The sequence below is a fragment of the Chiloscyllium plagiosum genome, chromosome 48, assembly GCF_004010195.1.
Source record: "Chiloscyllium plagiosum isolate BGI_BamShark_2017 chromosome 48, ASM401019v2, whole genome shotgun sequence".
In the NCBI taxonomy this organism is placed as follows: Eukaryota; Metazoa; Chordata; class Chondrichthyes; order Orectolobiformes; family Hemiscylliidae; genus Chiloscyllium; species Chiloscyllium plagiosum.
Window position 1 is genome coordinate 2,751,846 of NC_057757.1, and position 12,659 is coordinate 2,764,504.

The 12,659-nt window shown below is 51.0% G+C and overlaps 1 protein-coding gene across 1 annotated transcript in view; it reads right to left on the minus strand.

Annotated features, from left to right (window-relative positions):
• Nucleotides 1-1,957: 1,957 nt before the first annotated feature.
• Nucleotides 1,958-12,659, minus strand: part of cnpy4 (canopy FGF signaling regulator 4) — an 18,666-nt gene continuing 7,964 nt past the window's right edge. The window contains exons 3-6 of the mRNA XM_043683668.1: nucleotides 11,718-11,814; nucleotides 7,191-7,313; nucleotides 5,777-5,894; nucleotides 1,958-2,779 (exon numbers count right to left, since the gene is read on the minus strand). Coding sequence (XP_043539603.1) covers nucleotides 2,631-2,779; nucleotides 5,777-5,894; nucleotides 7,191-7,313; nucleotides 11,718-11,814 — 487 coding nt within the window. The 3' untranslated portion in view covers nucleotides 1,958-2,630. The remainder of the gene's footprint in view (nucleotides 2,780-5,776; nucleotides 5,895-7,190; nucleotides 7,314-11,717; nucleotides 11,815-12,659) is intronic.

Genomic DNA, 12,659 nt, shown 5'->3' on the forward strand with positions numbered 1-12,659 from the left:
TGTGGTCTGACATCGATGTTATCAGTAGGACAGGAAACTGCACACTCTTCTCTCCCAGCCCTTTACAGACTCGGCTGGGGGTTTTTGGTCAATCCAGTCCAATCCTCTTCACAGTGCTGTTTGTGAAAGTTTCCTTGCCCATCGCACTTTGTGGACTGCTCCATTCGGTGGTGGTTGCCACTTGAATACAGCCAGTCAGAAAGTAACACACTCGCTCTTGAGTGATGCGTTACAGCTAAGGAGAAATGAGTCAGGCCCACAGCCCAGCAAGGGGGGGGGGCCGACACAGAGAAACCCTGGGCTAAACCTCTCAGGTTCAAATCCAACTCCCCCTCCCACCCACATCCCCTCCTCCCACACCATTCCCTTTTGGGAATTGAAAGTGAGTCTCAGGGACGGTGACCGCACGACAACCATCAGCGATTCTCACCTTGTTCCATTAGGTCCTTCAGGGGAATGAACACTGCCACCTTTAACCGCTTCTAGCCTACACATGACTCCAGGCCCCACAGCGACATGGAAATGACGGACAGGCAACAGATGCTGGCCTTTCCAACCACACCCATGGAGGAATCTTTGGAGAAAAATGGTTAATTTGCAAGTTGTGTCAACAGCAGCCACTCTCCACCGCCTTCCCAACAGAGGGGGCGTGCTGGCTGCTAATTCGGAGAATGAAGTTCAATTGAAAATGGGGATTTAGGACTGAGCTCCTGTTATCTGACCGAAAACCGCAACGGGTTCGATGAGTGTGGGCAGACAGACATCCTGCTGATTAGAAGTTTAATCAGAGAATTAACCACAGAATCCTGACTCAGTGGAAGCAGGCTATTTGGCCCACTGAGTAAACACCAACAAGCATCCCAACGAGACCCCACCCTCCCTATCCCCGCACATCCCTGGGCACTATGGGACAATTTAGCACGGCCAATCCACCCTAACCTGCACATCCCTGGGCACTATGGGACAATTTAGCACGGCCAATCCACTCTGACCTGCACATCGCCGGGCACCATGGGACAATTTAGCATGGCCAATCCACCCTAACCTACACATCCCTGAGCATTATGGGACAATTTAGCACGGCCAATCCACCCTAACCTGCACTTCCCTGGACACTATGGGACAATTTAGCACGGCCAATCCACCCTAACCTGCACATCCCTGGACACTATGGGAAAATTTAGCATGGTCAATCCACCCTAACCTGCACATCCCTGGGCACTATGGGACAGTTTAGCACGGCCGGTTCATCTAACCTGCACATCTTTGGACTGTGGGAGGAAACTGGAGCACCCGGAGGAAACGCATGCAGACACCGGGAGAATGTGCAAACTCCACACAGAGTCACCCGAGACAGGAATCGCACCTGTGCCCTGGTGCCATGAGGCAGCAGTACTAACCACTGAACCACTGAGCTGCACACTTGTTGAGGATTCCCTCTCAGGTTCAAATCCAACCACCCCAACCGCTCTTCCCACACAATTCCCTTTCGAGATTTGAAAGTGAGTCTCAGGGACGATGACTCCAGACGCAGAGCGACATAGAAATGAAGGACAGCAACAGATACTGGCCTTTCAAACCACACTCATGCAAGAATCGATGAAAAGAGGTTGTGTCGCAAGTTCCGTCAACAGCAGCTACTCTTCACTCCATTCCCAAGTGAGGGGGGGGGGGGGTGGAGTCGCTGGACTCCAAACGTGGACTTGGCTTTCTGCTCACAGAGGCTGTCTGATTTTTGTTAAGGCCAGCAGAGTGAGGTTTATCAGCTTGGTCCGACAGTACAGTTGGTCTCAGAGCCCGCCCATGTCACAGAACGGAGGCTCTGCATGGTCTGGGGTAGCAGGAAACCAGGAGGGAATTTGGTGCAGGTCTCCTCGCGGATCGATACACCCAGCAGGAGTTGGTACAGCAACCTGGGAGCGTGAGGAAAACCAAGCTGCCAGAATTAAAATGGGGGGGGGGGGTGGAGTCGCCGGACTCCAAACGTGGACTTGGCTTTCTGCTCACAGAGGCTGTCTGATTTTTGTTAAGGCCAGCAGAGTGAGGTTTATCAGCTTGGTCCCACAGTACAGTTGGTCTCAGAGCCCGCCCATGTCACGGAACGGAGGCTCTGCATGGTCTGGGGTAGCAGGAAACCAGGAGGAAATTTGGTGCAGGTCTCCTCGCGGATCGATACACCCAGCAGGAGTTGGTTCAGCAACCTGGGAGCGTGAGGAAATCCAAGCTGCCAGAATTAAAATGGACGCTATAGCATCTTTAGCAGCTTCTCAAACTCCACACCAGATTGGAGAGACCCTAACCTGTATTACCAGGGAGGAGGAAAGGACAGGGTCCCCCATAAAAAGGAGCGTGCATGGTGTTTAAGTATTAGAAAGATGGGTTATGTAGCAAGTTTAAAATCTGATCCGTTCTAGACTAGTGTCCTGTTGTGACCTATAAAGAGACAGAACATACTCGACCTTCTGTAGGCCCGAGAGTCAGGGTTCAAAGCCACGCCTTGCTTCCACACCCTGGGAGACTGCCGAGTATAAAACTGATAGCCTTTCCGATTACCATAGTCCAGTTTGGCACAGGCACACTTTTCCCAATTCCAGACGGGGTCCGGGAGGGATGAGCAACACCGCGCGAGGTCAGAGTTCAGCAGCGTCATGACGGGTCTCGTCACCCTCCGACCTGTCTCCTTCTCCGGGTTTGCCATCTGCCTGCGCGCCCCGCTCCTCCTCCTCCTGTCTCTCAGCTGCGTCGCCCTTGCGGCCTTTCCACACTTCGGTCAGGCACTCTGCAGACCGGGAGGGAGAGATGGGGACGGTCAAGTGGGGGAACGGTTACGGCAGAGTGTGGGAGATACGAGACCTCAGCGTCACAGAAAGTGTGTGTGTGTGTATTGGGGGTGGGGGGGGGTGGGGTGGGGAAGAGCTGCCGCCTACAGGCTGACAGCTTCCTGGAAGTTTTAACCGTGTGACTGCAAGTGCACGTTTCCCCCCTCCACCTGCTCAAAGAGCCTTTTCGGTAAGAAACAAATTGCTGGAGAAACTCAGCAGGTCTGGCAGCACGTGCGGAGAGAAAGCGGACTTAACGTTTTGAGTCCAGCTGTAGAGTCATCCAGCATGGAAACAGACCCTTCAGCCCAACCAGTCTGTGCTAACCACAATCCCAAACTAAACTAGTGCCAGCTGCCTGCTCCTGGCCCGTATCCCTCCAAACCTTTCCTATTCATGAACTTATCCAAGTGTCTTTTAAATGGTGTATAACTGTCCCCTCATCCACCACTTCCTCAGGAAGGTCATTTCACACACAGACACACAGAGACACTTTTACACTCTGTGTTAAAGGTTGCCCCACGTCCCTTTAAAATCTCTCTCCGCTCACCTTGAAAATGTACCCCCTCGTCTTGAAGCCCCGCACCCTAGGGAAGACAGCTACCATTAACCCTCTCTAGGGTCACCCCCACCAACCTCCAACTCTCCGGTGAAGAAAGTCCCAGCCTATCCAGCCTCTCCGTGTAACCCAAACCCTCCATTCCCTGGGAAATCTCTTCTGAGCCCTCTCCAGTTTAATAATCTCCTCCCTATAACAGGGCGACCAGAACTGGATACAGTTCTCCAGAAGAGGCCTCACCAATGTCCTGTACAACCTCAACATCACGTCCCAACTCTGAAGGATCACTGGACTCGAAACTTTAACTCTGCTTTCCTCCCACAGACCTGCTGAGTTTTTCCAGCATCTCTATTTCCGTTTCAGATCTCAGTTCTTTCTAATATTCTAGTCGTTTCTTCTTCATTGCATTGTAAAATAAATTACTTTAAAGTCTCTGATGAAGTGTCTTCTGGGGTGGCGGGATTGCTCCCAACAGCGTCCTAGCCGTGAATCTTGTAACTGCTGGGCAGTCCAGGGCAAGAAAGGGAGCCTGGGGAGTGGGACTTCCAACTTTACAAGATAACTTTTTAAACTGGGATTTGTGTAAACCTGACAAGTGTGCGGGGAGAGTCACAGTAATCGAGAGCACTTTCCTTTACTATGGAAGGAGGTATTGATGGGGAGAAAAGGGATTGGTATCGTTTTTTAAAAAAATCAAAACAGACACAGTTGTTATAATAATGGCACCATCTCTCCCACACAATCACAAGAACGGCGGTCTCAATTAAACGTTTCCCAGGAGGGTTGGAAGCACCATCAATTGAAGGTTACCAATACAGAGAGTCCCTACAGTGTGGAAACAGGCCATTTGACCCAACAAGTCCACAATGACACTCCAAAGAGTAACCCACCCAAACCCATTCTCCTACCCTATTACTCTACATTTATCTCTGACTAATGCACCTAACCCTCACATCCCTGGACACTATGGGACAATTTAGCACGGCCAATCCCCCCTAACCTGCCCATCCCTGGGCACTATGGGACAATTTAGCATGGCCAATCCCCCCTAACCTGCCCATCCCTGGACACTATGGGACAATTTAGCACGGCCAATCCCCCCTAACCTGCCCATCCCTGGGCACTATGGGGCAATTTAGCATGGCCAATCCACCCTGACCTGCACATCCCTGGACACTATGGGGTAATTTAGCACGGCCAATCCACCCTAACCTGCACATCCCTGGGCACTATGGGACAATTTAGCACGGCCAATCCACCCTAACCTGCACATCCCTGGGCACTATGGGACAATTTAGCACGGCCAATCCACCCTAACCTGCACATCCCTGGGCACTATGGGACAATTTAGCACGGCCAATCCACCCTAACCTGCACATCCCTGGGCACTATGGGACAATTTAGCACGGCCAATCCACCCTAACCTGCACATCCCTGGGCACTATGGGACAATTTAGCACGGCCAATCCACCCTAACCTGCACATCCCTGGGCACTATGGGACAATTTAGCACGGCCAATCCACCCTAACCTGCACATCCCTGGGCACTATGGGACAATTTAGCACGGCCGGTTCCCTAACCTGCACACCCCTGGACACTATGGGACAATTTAGCACGGCCAATCCACCCTAACCTGTGCATCCTTTGGACTGTTGGGAGGAAACTGCAGCTCCCGAATTAGCACGGCCAATCCACCCTAACCTGTACATCCCTGGGCACTATGGGACAATTTAGCACGGCCAATCCACTCTAACCTGTGCATCCTTTGGACTGTTGGGAGGAAACTGCAGCTCCCGAAGGACTCCCCCGCAGACACAGGGGAGAATGTACAAACTCCACACAGACAGTCACCCTGGGTCCCTGGCGCTGTGAGGCAGTAGCGTTAACCATCAGAGGACACACTGCTTCCATGAATAGGAAGAGGCAGAGCATAAAAGCCATAGGTTATGCTAAACCCTTGGCCGAATTACAGGCTCCGTTCCAGCAATCGTTACATTTGTATTCAATCTTTGGGCGGACTTGTGGGAGTTTTCGAGGGGCAGACATTGGGTAATGTAGAGGAGATGCTGGAAGGAAGTGACATGGGGGGGGCATTGATTGCCCGGAGAAGGGGCTGAGGATTGTCTGTGTCTACGTCTCCCTCTCCCTCCCACCCTTCGCGCTGGGCTCAAGCAGGATCTGGTATCTAGTGGCGGTCTGAGCCAAGGGGTTTAATCCTTGGAGTGGGACGGGCAGGAGCCAGCTACAACTTGCAGCTGACTCTCTGACCTGCGCAGATGAGAACTGAGGGAACTGTCTCACAGGGAGGGATTTAGGGGCCCGAACTGAGGAGGGAAGGGCGGGCTGCTTTAAAAACCCAAAACCAAGAAGAAACCCGACCCCGCGGCACAGACTAACCTTGATTGTTTGTCTCCAGCACGTGGGACATGCAGAGAAACCGCTCCAGATCCAGGTCCTGGTGGTGGAAGTACCAATCCTCCACGACCTCCTCGTACTGCTCCAGCATCTTCTCACACTGAGAGAAGGAACACCCACAGATGTTGGGCTGGCTTGGGTCGAATTGCGCTGGACAGTGTTCCATTATAAATGCAATGCTCAACTTTTTTTTTTCGAGATTGAAACCTCTGCCCTCGTTTTCCTGCCCCACCCCTTCTCGATGGCTCGCTTTCTTCTCTCGATATTCCCCCCCCCCCCCCGCCTTTCTGCTTTCATAACACGATCGATCACCATCCGCGCACCTCCTCTGGGTGGGTTTTCTCCGGGTGCTCTGGTTTCCTCCCACAGTCCAAAGATATACGGGTCAGGCGAATTGGCCATGTTAAATTGCCCGTAGTTAGGTGCAGGGGTAAATGTAGGGGAATGGGTCTGGGTAAGTGCGCTTCAGCGGGTCGGTGTGGACTTGTTGGGCCGAAGGGCCTGTTTCCACACTATAAGTAATCATAGAAAGCATGGGAACTCAACCATCTGCAAATTTCCCTCCAAGCCATACACTCTCCTGATTTAGAAATATATCGGCATTCCTTCTGTATCAATGGATCAAAGTCCCAGATTTCCATTCCTAACAGCACAGTGGCTGCCCCTACTCATCAAGCACTGCAGCAGTTCAAGAGGCAGCTCACCAACATTTCCTCGAGGGAATTCAGGGTTGGACAACAAATGCTGCTCTATACAGTGACATTCACATCACATGAACGAATATATTTTAAAAAGTAGTTTACACATGCACTCGTGCTGTTATACCCATGGCTCATTTTTAACTTGTACTGTGCCCAAATTACATATGTTTGGTTCAAGGTATCATCATAGTACACATTATATCAAAGGTTTATTTCATTAAACCAACATTGTGGGCACAATGTGCATTTTAAATTTATGATACGTATCCGTGTATATGTTCAATGAATACAGATGAGTTTATTCTGCACATTGTTATTTTTGTAGTATTCACATCAGTTATATAGATTGATAAATTCTTGATGTCACAAGGAATTAAGGGCTACGGGGAGAATGCGGGTAAGTGGAGTTGAAATGCCCATCAGCCATGATTGAATGGCGGAGTGGACTCGATGGGCCGAATGGCCTCATTTCCGCTCCTATGTCTTATGGTCTAAGTCCCTAACTCTGCCCCTACGTCTGGTGCGAAGGACCCCGATCAGAGTGCTGGCACTGGGAGGGAGGGGGAAAGCCCAGGGTCACACGTAAAGATCAGTTGGCGGCTCCAGGCTCCGCTAACACCTTCAGTGAACGGCTGCTGATAACAGACGCAGAGGGGTGGACAAACAATGCAGTCCAGCAGAGGGGCCAGGCTTACCTGCTTTTTCAGATCCGTCACCTCAGCCGAGGGCTCATCCCACATTTCGAACGGGAGTCCCAGCTCCACCTTGACTCCTTTGCTCACCAGGTTCTTCAGGGTCATCATTGTCTCACTGGTTCCCTGAGAGAAAACAAACCAGAACTAAATACGCTGCAGGCTCTCAGCACAGAGCCTGCCGTCACCTTCCTCCTGCTACTGACTGGCGAGGCCTCCTCTGGAGCACTCTGTCCGTTTCTGGTCTCCCTGTTACCGGAAGGATAGGATTAAACTGGAGAGGGCTCAGAAGAGATTTACCAGGATGTTGCCGGGTATGGAAGGTTTGGGTTATAAGGAGAGGCTGGATTGGCCGGGACTTTATCCACTGGAGTGCAGGAGGTTCAGGGGTGACTTTATAGAGGTTTATAAAATCATGAGGGGTATAAACAAGGTGCCTTTTCCCCAGGGTGGAGGAGTTCAAGACTAGGGCCCATATTTTTAGAGTGAGAGAAGAAAGATTTCAAACAGACACGAGAGCTGACCATTTTTTTTTACATAGAGTGGTGTGTGTGTGTGTAATGAACTTTGAGCAAGTGGTGGATATAGGGACAGCTTAAAAGCCATATGGAGAAAGACAAGGTTTGGAGGGAGATGGGCCGTGTTGGTGTTAGGGAACAGAACTAGAACAGGCATAGTGGGGGGGGAGGCACTCCAACAGCTCTGCATCAGGGAGGGAATAGGTGAGCAAGAGCTCAGAGAGGTGGGTTTGAAGGGGTATCAGAGGGGCAAGAGACACAGGTGAGAGGGATTGCTTCAGCAGCTTAGGGCTCAGAAAGCTGAACATTCGAATACCCCCACGGCAAATTGTGGAAGTTGAATCCAATAAAACTCTGGAATTAAGAATATAAGGATGGCCATGATTATTGGGAGAAAGAGAGGACTGCAGATAGAGTCACAGAGATGTACAGCATGGAAACAGACCCTTCGGCCCAACCCGTCCATGCTGATCAGATATCCTAACCTAATCTGGTCCCATTTGCCAGCACCTGACCCATATCCCTCCAAACCCTTCCTATTCATATACCCATCCAAATGCCTCTTCAATGTTGTAATTGTACCAGCCCCCTCATAATTTTGTAAACCTCTATAAGGTCACCCCTCAGCCTCCGACGCTCCAGGGAAAACAGCCCCAGCCTGTTCAGCCTCTCCCTGTAGCTCAGATCCTCCAACCCTGGCAGCATCCTTGTAAATCTTTCCTGAACCCTTTCAAGTTTCATAACATCTTTCTGATAGGAAGCAGAGCAGAGTCAAAAGGTGTGGTGCTGGGAAAGCACAGCCGGTCAGTCAGCATCCAAGGAGCAGGAGAACCGATGTTTCCTGGTGAAGAGCTTATGCCTGAAACGTCAATTCTCCTGTTCCTCGGATGCTGCCTGACCTGCTGTGCTTTCCCAGCAACACATTTTTTGACCATGATTATTGAGAAAAACTGAAGCGGTTCATTCGGAGAAGGAAATCTGCCATCGTTACCCTCTGGGCAATTGGGATGGACAATAATGTGGGCCCAGCCAGCGACACAGAGATCCTGAGGGTGAATAAATGTAATCAATGGGTTGCATATAATTAAAACCAGAGACCAGAATTGACAGGGGAGGCGTGGGGCTGGAGGGCCCTGGGATATGGAGTGTACCACAAGAGGGTGGGGAGTTTAACACCAGCGTGTTACTTAACACAAGAGCTGCTGTAGGTCATTGAGCATAGGCAACTGGTCGTATGGAGACCACGGAGTCATGATCATACAGCACGGAAACAGACCCTTCGGCCCAACTCGTCCATGCTGACCAGGTCCCCTAAACTGAACGTGTTCCGTTTGCCTGCGTTTGGCCCCTATCCCTCTAAACCTTGCTTTTCCATGTACCTGTCCAAATGCCTTTTAAATGTCATAATTGTACCGGCCTCCACCACTTCCTCTGACAGCTCATTCCATACACGCACCACCCGCTGAGTGAAAAAGTTGCCCCTTAGGTCCCTTTCCCCTCTCACCTTAAACCTAAGGCCTCTAGTTCTGGACTCCCTCCCCACCCCTGGTGGAAAAGACTTTATTCTGCACTCAGTCATATTGATGGAGGAGGTGATGAGTTTTATCATCAGTAAAAGTACATCCACATTCACCAACAGCACACCAAGTTTTAAAAAATTCATTGACAGAAAGGGATTCCAGGTGAAGGGCTTATGCCCGGAACGTTGATTCCCCTGCTCCTCGGATGCTGCCTGACCTGCTGTCCTTTTCCAGCACCACACTCTCGACTCTGATCTCCAGCATCTGCGTTTCTTGGAGTTGCTGGCCATCCCTAATTGCCCAGAGGGCTGTGCAGAGCCAGCCACGTTGCTGTGGGTCTGGAGTCACTTGTAGGCCAGACCAGGTCAGGATGGCGGTTTCCTGGGCGTGAGTGAACCAACAACTGACGACACGTGTCCGTCATTGGACTCTTAATCCCAGAATTGTTTTTTTTGGTGAATTCAAATTCCACCTCCTGCCGTGGCGAGAGTCGAACCCAGGTGCTGCGGGAGTTTACCTGGGTCGCTGGATTAACGGTCCAGCAATCACTAGGCCATCGCCCCTCCCATGCAGGTTCAGAATCTGACTGAGTAGAGTTGTTCTGTTCCTGTGGTGACCCCTGCTGTACAAAAACCGCTCAATACAAATATACTCAAAGTGGTGCTGATGTAACCCCGTTAACTTCAAAAGTTGGTGTTTTAGAAAAAGCATTCCCAATTCGCATTAACGGAAGATGCGTTATAGCTGAACTACCTGTAGTTAGGTGCAGTCGGGTCTGATATAACGTGACAGTCCCATTCTCGTGCGATCTCGCATTATAAGAAAATCGCGCAATAGCCATGCCATTTAAACTAATGGGTGGTGTCACGGTGGTTAGCACTGCTGCCTCACAGCGCCAGGCACACGGGTTCAATTCCAGCCTCGGGCGACTGTCTGTGTGGAGTTTGCACGTTCTCTGTCTGTGTGGGTTTGTTCCTACAGTTCAAAAATGTGCAGGTTAGGGTGGATTGGCCATGCTGAATTGCCCCATAGTGTTCTGGGAGTGTCCGTTAGGGTGGATTGGCCATGCTGAATTGCTCCATAGTGTGACAGTCCCATTCTCGTGCGATCTCGCATTATAAGAAAATCGCGCAATAGCCATGCCATTTAAACTAATGGGTGGTGTCACGGTGGTTAGCACTGCTGCCTCACAGCGCCAGGCACACGGGTTCAATTCCAGCCTCGGGCGACTGTCTGTGTGGAGTTTGCACGTTCTCTGTCTGTGTGGGTTTGTTCCTACAGTTCAAAAATGTGCAGGTTTGGGTGGATTGGCCGTGTTGAATTGCCCCATAGTGTTCTGGGAGTGTCCGTTTGGGTGGATTGGCTATGCTGAATTGCTCCATAGTGTTCAGGGAGTGTCCGTTAGGGTGGATTGGCCGTGCTGAATTGCCCCATAGTGTTCAGGGAGTGTCCGTTTAGGGTGGATTGGCCGTGCTGAATTGCCCCATAGTGTTCAGGGAGTGTCCGTTTGGGCAATTCAGCACGGCCAATCCACCCTAAATGGACACTCCCTGAACACTATGGGGCAATTCAGCACGGCCAATCCACCCTTAGTGTTCAGGGACGTGCCAGTTAAGTGCATTAGTCAGAAGGAAATATAGGTTAGGGGGAATGGGTCTGGGCAGGTTACTCTTCGGAGGGTCGGTGTGGACTTGTTGGGCCGAAGGGGCCTGTTTCCACACTGTAGGGATTCTATTCTGATGGGGGTGGAATCGCATTATAGCCAGTACAGGCAAGGAAAGCTCACATTCTGCAAATAATGGTTTAAACTCTTCAATCACATTAAAGCCAATTCATGTTGAAGAGACACATTATAGCAGAACCCAGTGTACCAGCTCATTAAAGCACATTGGCACCATCAGCTGGACAATACAGGAGTGTGCAGCAGCAGCAGCAGCCACACTGTGTCGAGGGTTACAGAGGGGCTAGGATGGGTCTGTTTCCCTTAACAGGGGATGGGCTGTAGATTTCAAATGATCAGGAGAATGATCAAAAGGAAGAACTTCGCTTTCTCCCCACACAGAGGCTCTCAAGTCGCTGCCTGAAAGGGTTAGCGAAGGTGGAAATCCTTGACACATTTTGGGAATGTAGCTCCGATGCCTTGAGCTGTAAGGATACAGGCCGAACGCTGCAAGGTGGGTTTGAGCTGGCGATGTGGCTGGTGTGGGCTGAGTGGCCTCCTCCTGTGCTGTAAACAGCTGTGCGATCAGGCCAGGATTCAGAGTCAAAGCAAGGCTGCTCCAAAGAAGGAACAAACGTTGACTCTGCTTTCTCTCTCTCTCTGTGCACAGAACCTGTTGAGTTTCTCTGGCGCTTTCCAGTACCCTCAGTGCCTAGTGGGACTAACAGCGCTAACAAAACAGCGCAGCCAACTTCAGACCGGGGACAGGCACAGGGGCGAACTGAAGGCTGCTGCTCGATCTAATGTTAACTTTGTGAAAAGGCACTTCTACCTTTGCATAGCGCAAGCTCCCGGGTCGCTCGGCGTGTACGTTGTATTGCAGAATTCTCTCACAGATGTTATCCATGGCATCAGCTAGCCGGGTCTCCCTAACAGATGGGGATGGGGTTGGGGGAGGGAATAGAAGGGAGGGTGGGGTGAGAGAAGAGAAAGAATCAGTCAGTCGCAGTGAGCAAATTCACTTCAAGCTGACAACTCGGGGCCATTTGACTGCAACCAGAAGGCAATCGTTGTTTCCCTCTGACTTTGGCTAACTTGAATACTTGTTCTGAGCTGTTCTCTGTCTCTCTCTCTCTGTGTCTGTCTGACACTCTCTCTCTTCTCCCCACCTCCCAAAATGTCTCTTCTCAGACTCTGAAGACTAACAATGCTCAGAAAGAAAAACAGCATTTATTGCCCCATGGGAAGGTGAGTGGCGGCAGCAGGGGGAGGGGTGTGTGTGTGTGTGTGTGCGCTCCCTTCTTGAACTATCACTGTCCCGTGTGGTTTTGGGACACCCACACAGTGCCTTTAGGGATTCTGACCCATTGACACTGTAGGAACGGTCGATATATTTCCAAGTCTGGATGGCGAGTGGTTTGGAGGTGAACTTGCAAGGGGTGGTGTTCCCATGTATCTGCTGCCCTTGTCCTTCTTGGTGGAAGTGGTCATGAGTTTGGAAGGTGCTACCTGAGGAACTTTGGTGAGTTGCATCTTGTAGGTGGTACACACTGCTGCTACTGAGCGTTGGTGGGGGAGGGAGGGGATGTGGTGCCAATCAAGCGGGGGCTTGATTGGTGTCGAGTTTCTCGAGTGTTGTTGGGGCTGCATCCATTCCTTCACACTCCTGACCGGTGTCTCATTACAGAGCAGAGCAGCTCCTGCATATATAGTGGGCGGCACGGTGGCACAGTGGTTAGCACTGCTGCCTCACAGCGCCAGAGACCCGGGTTCA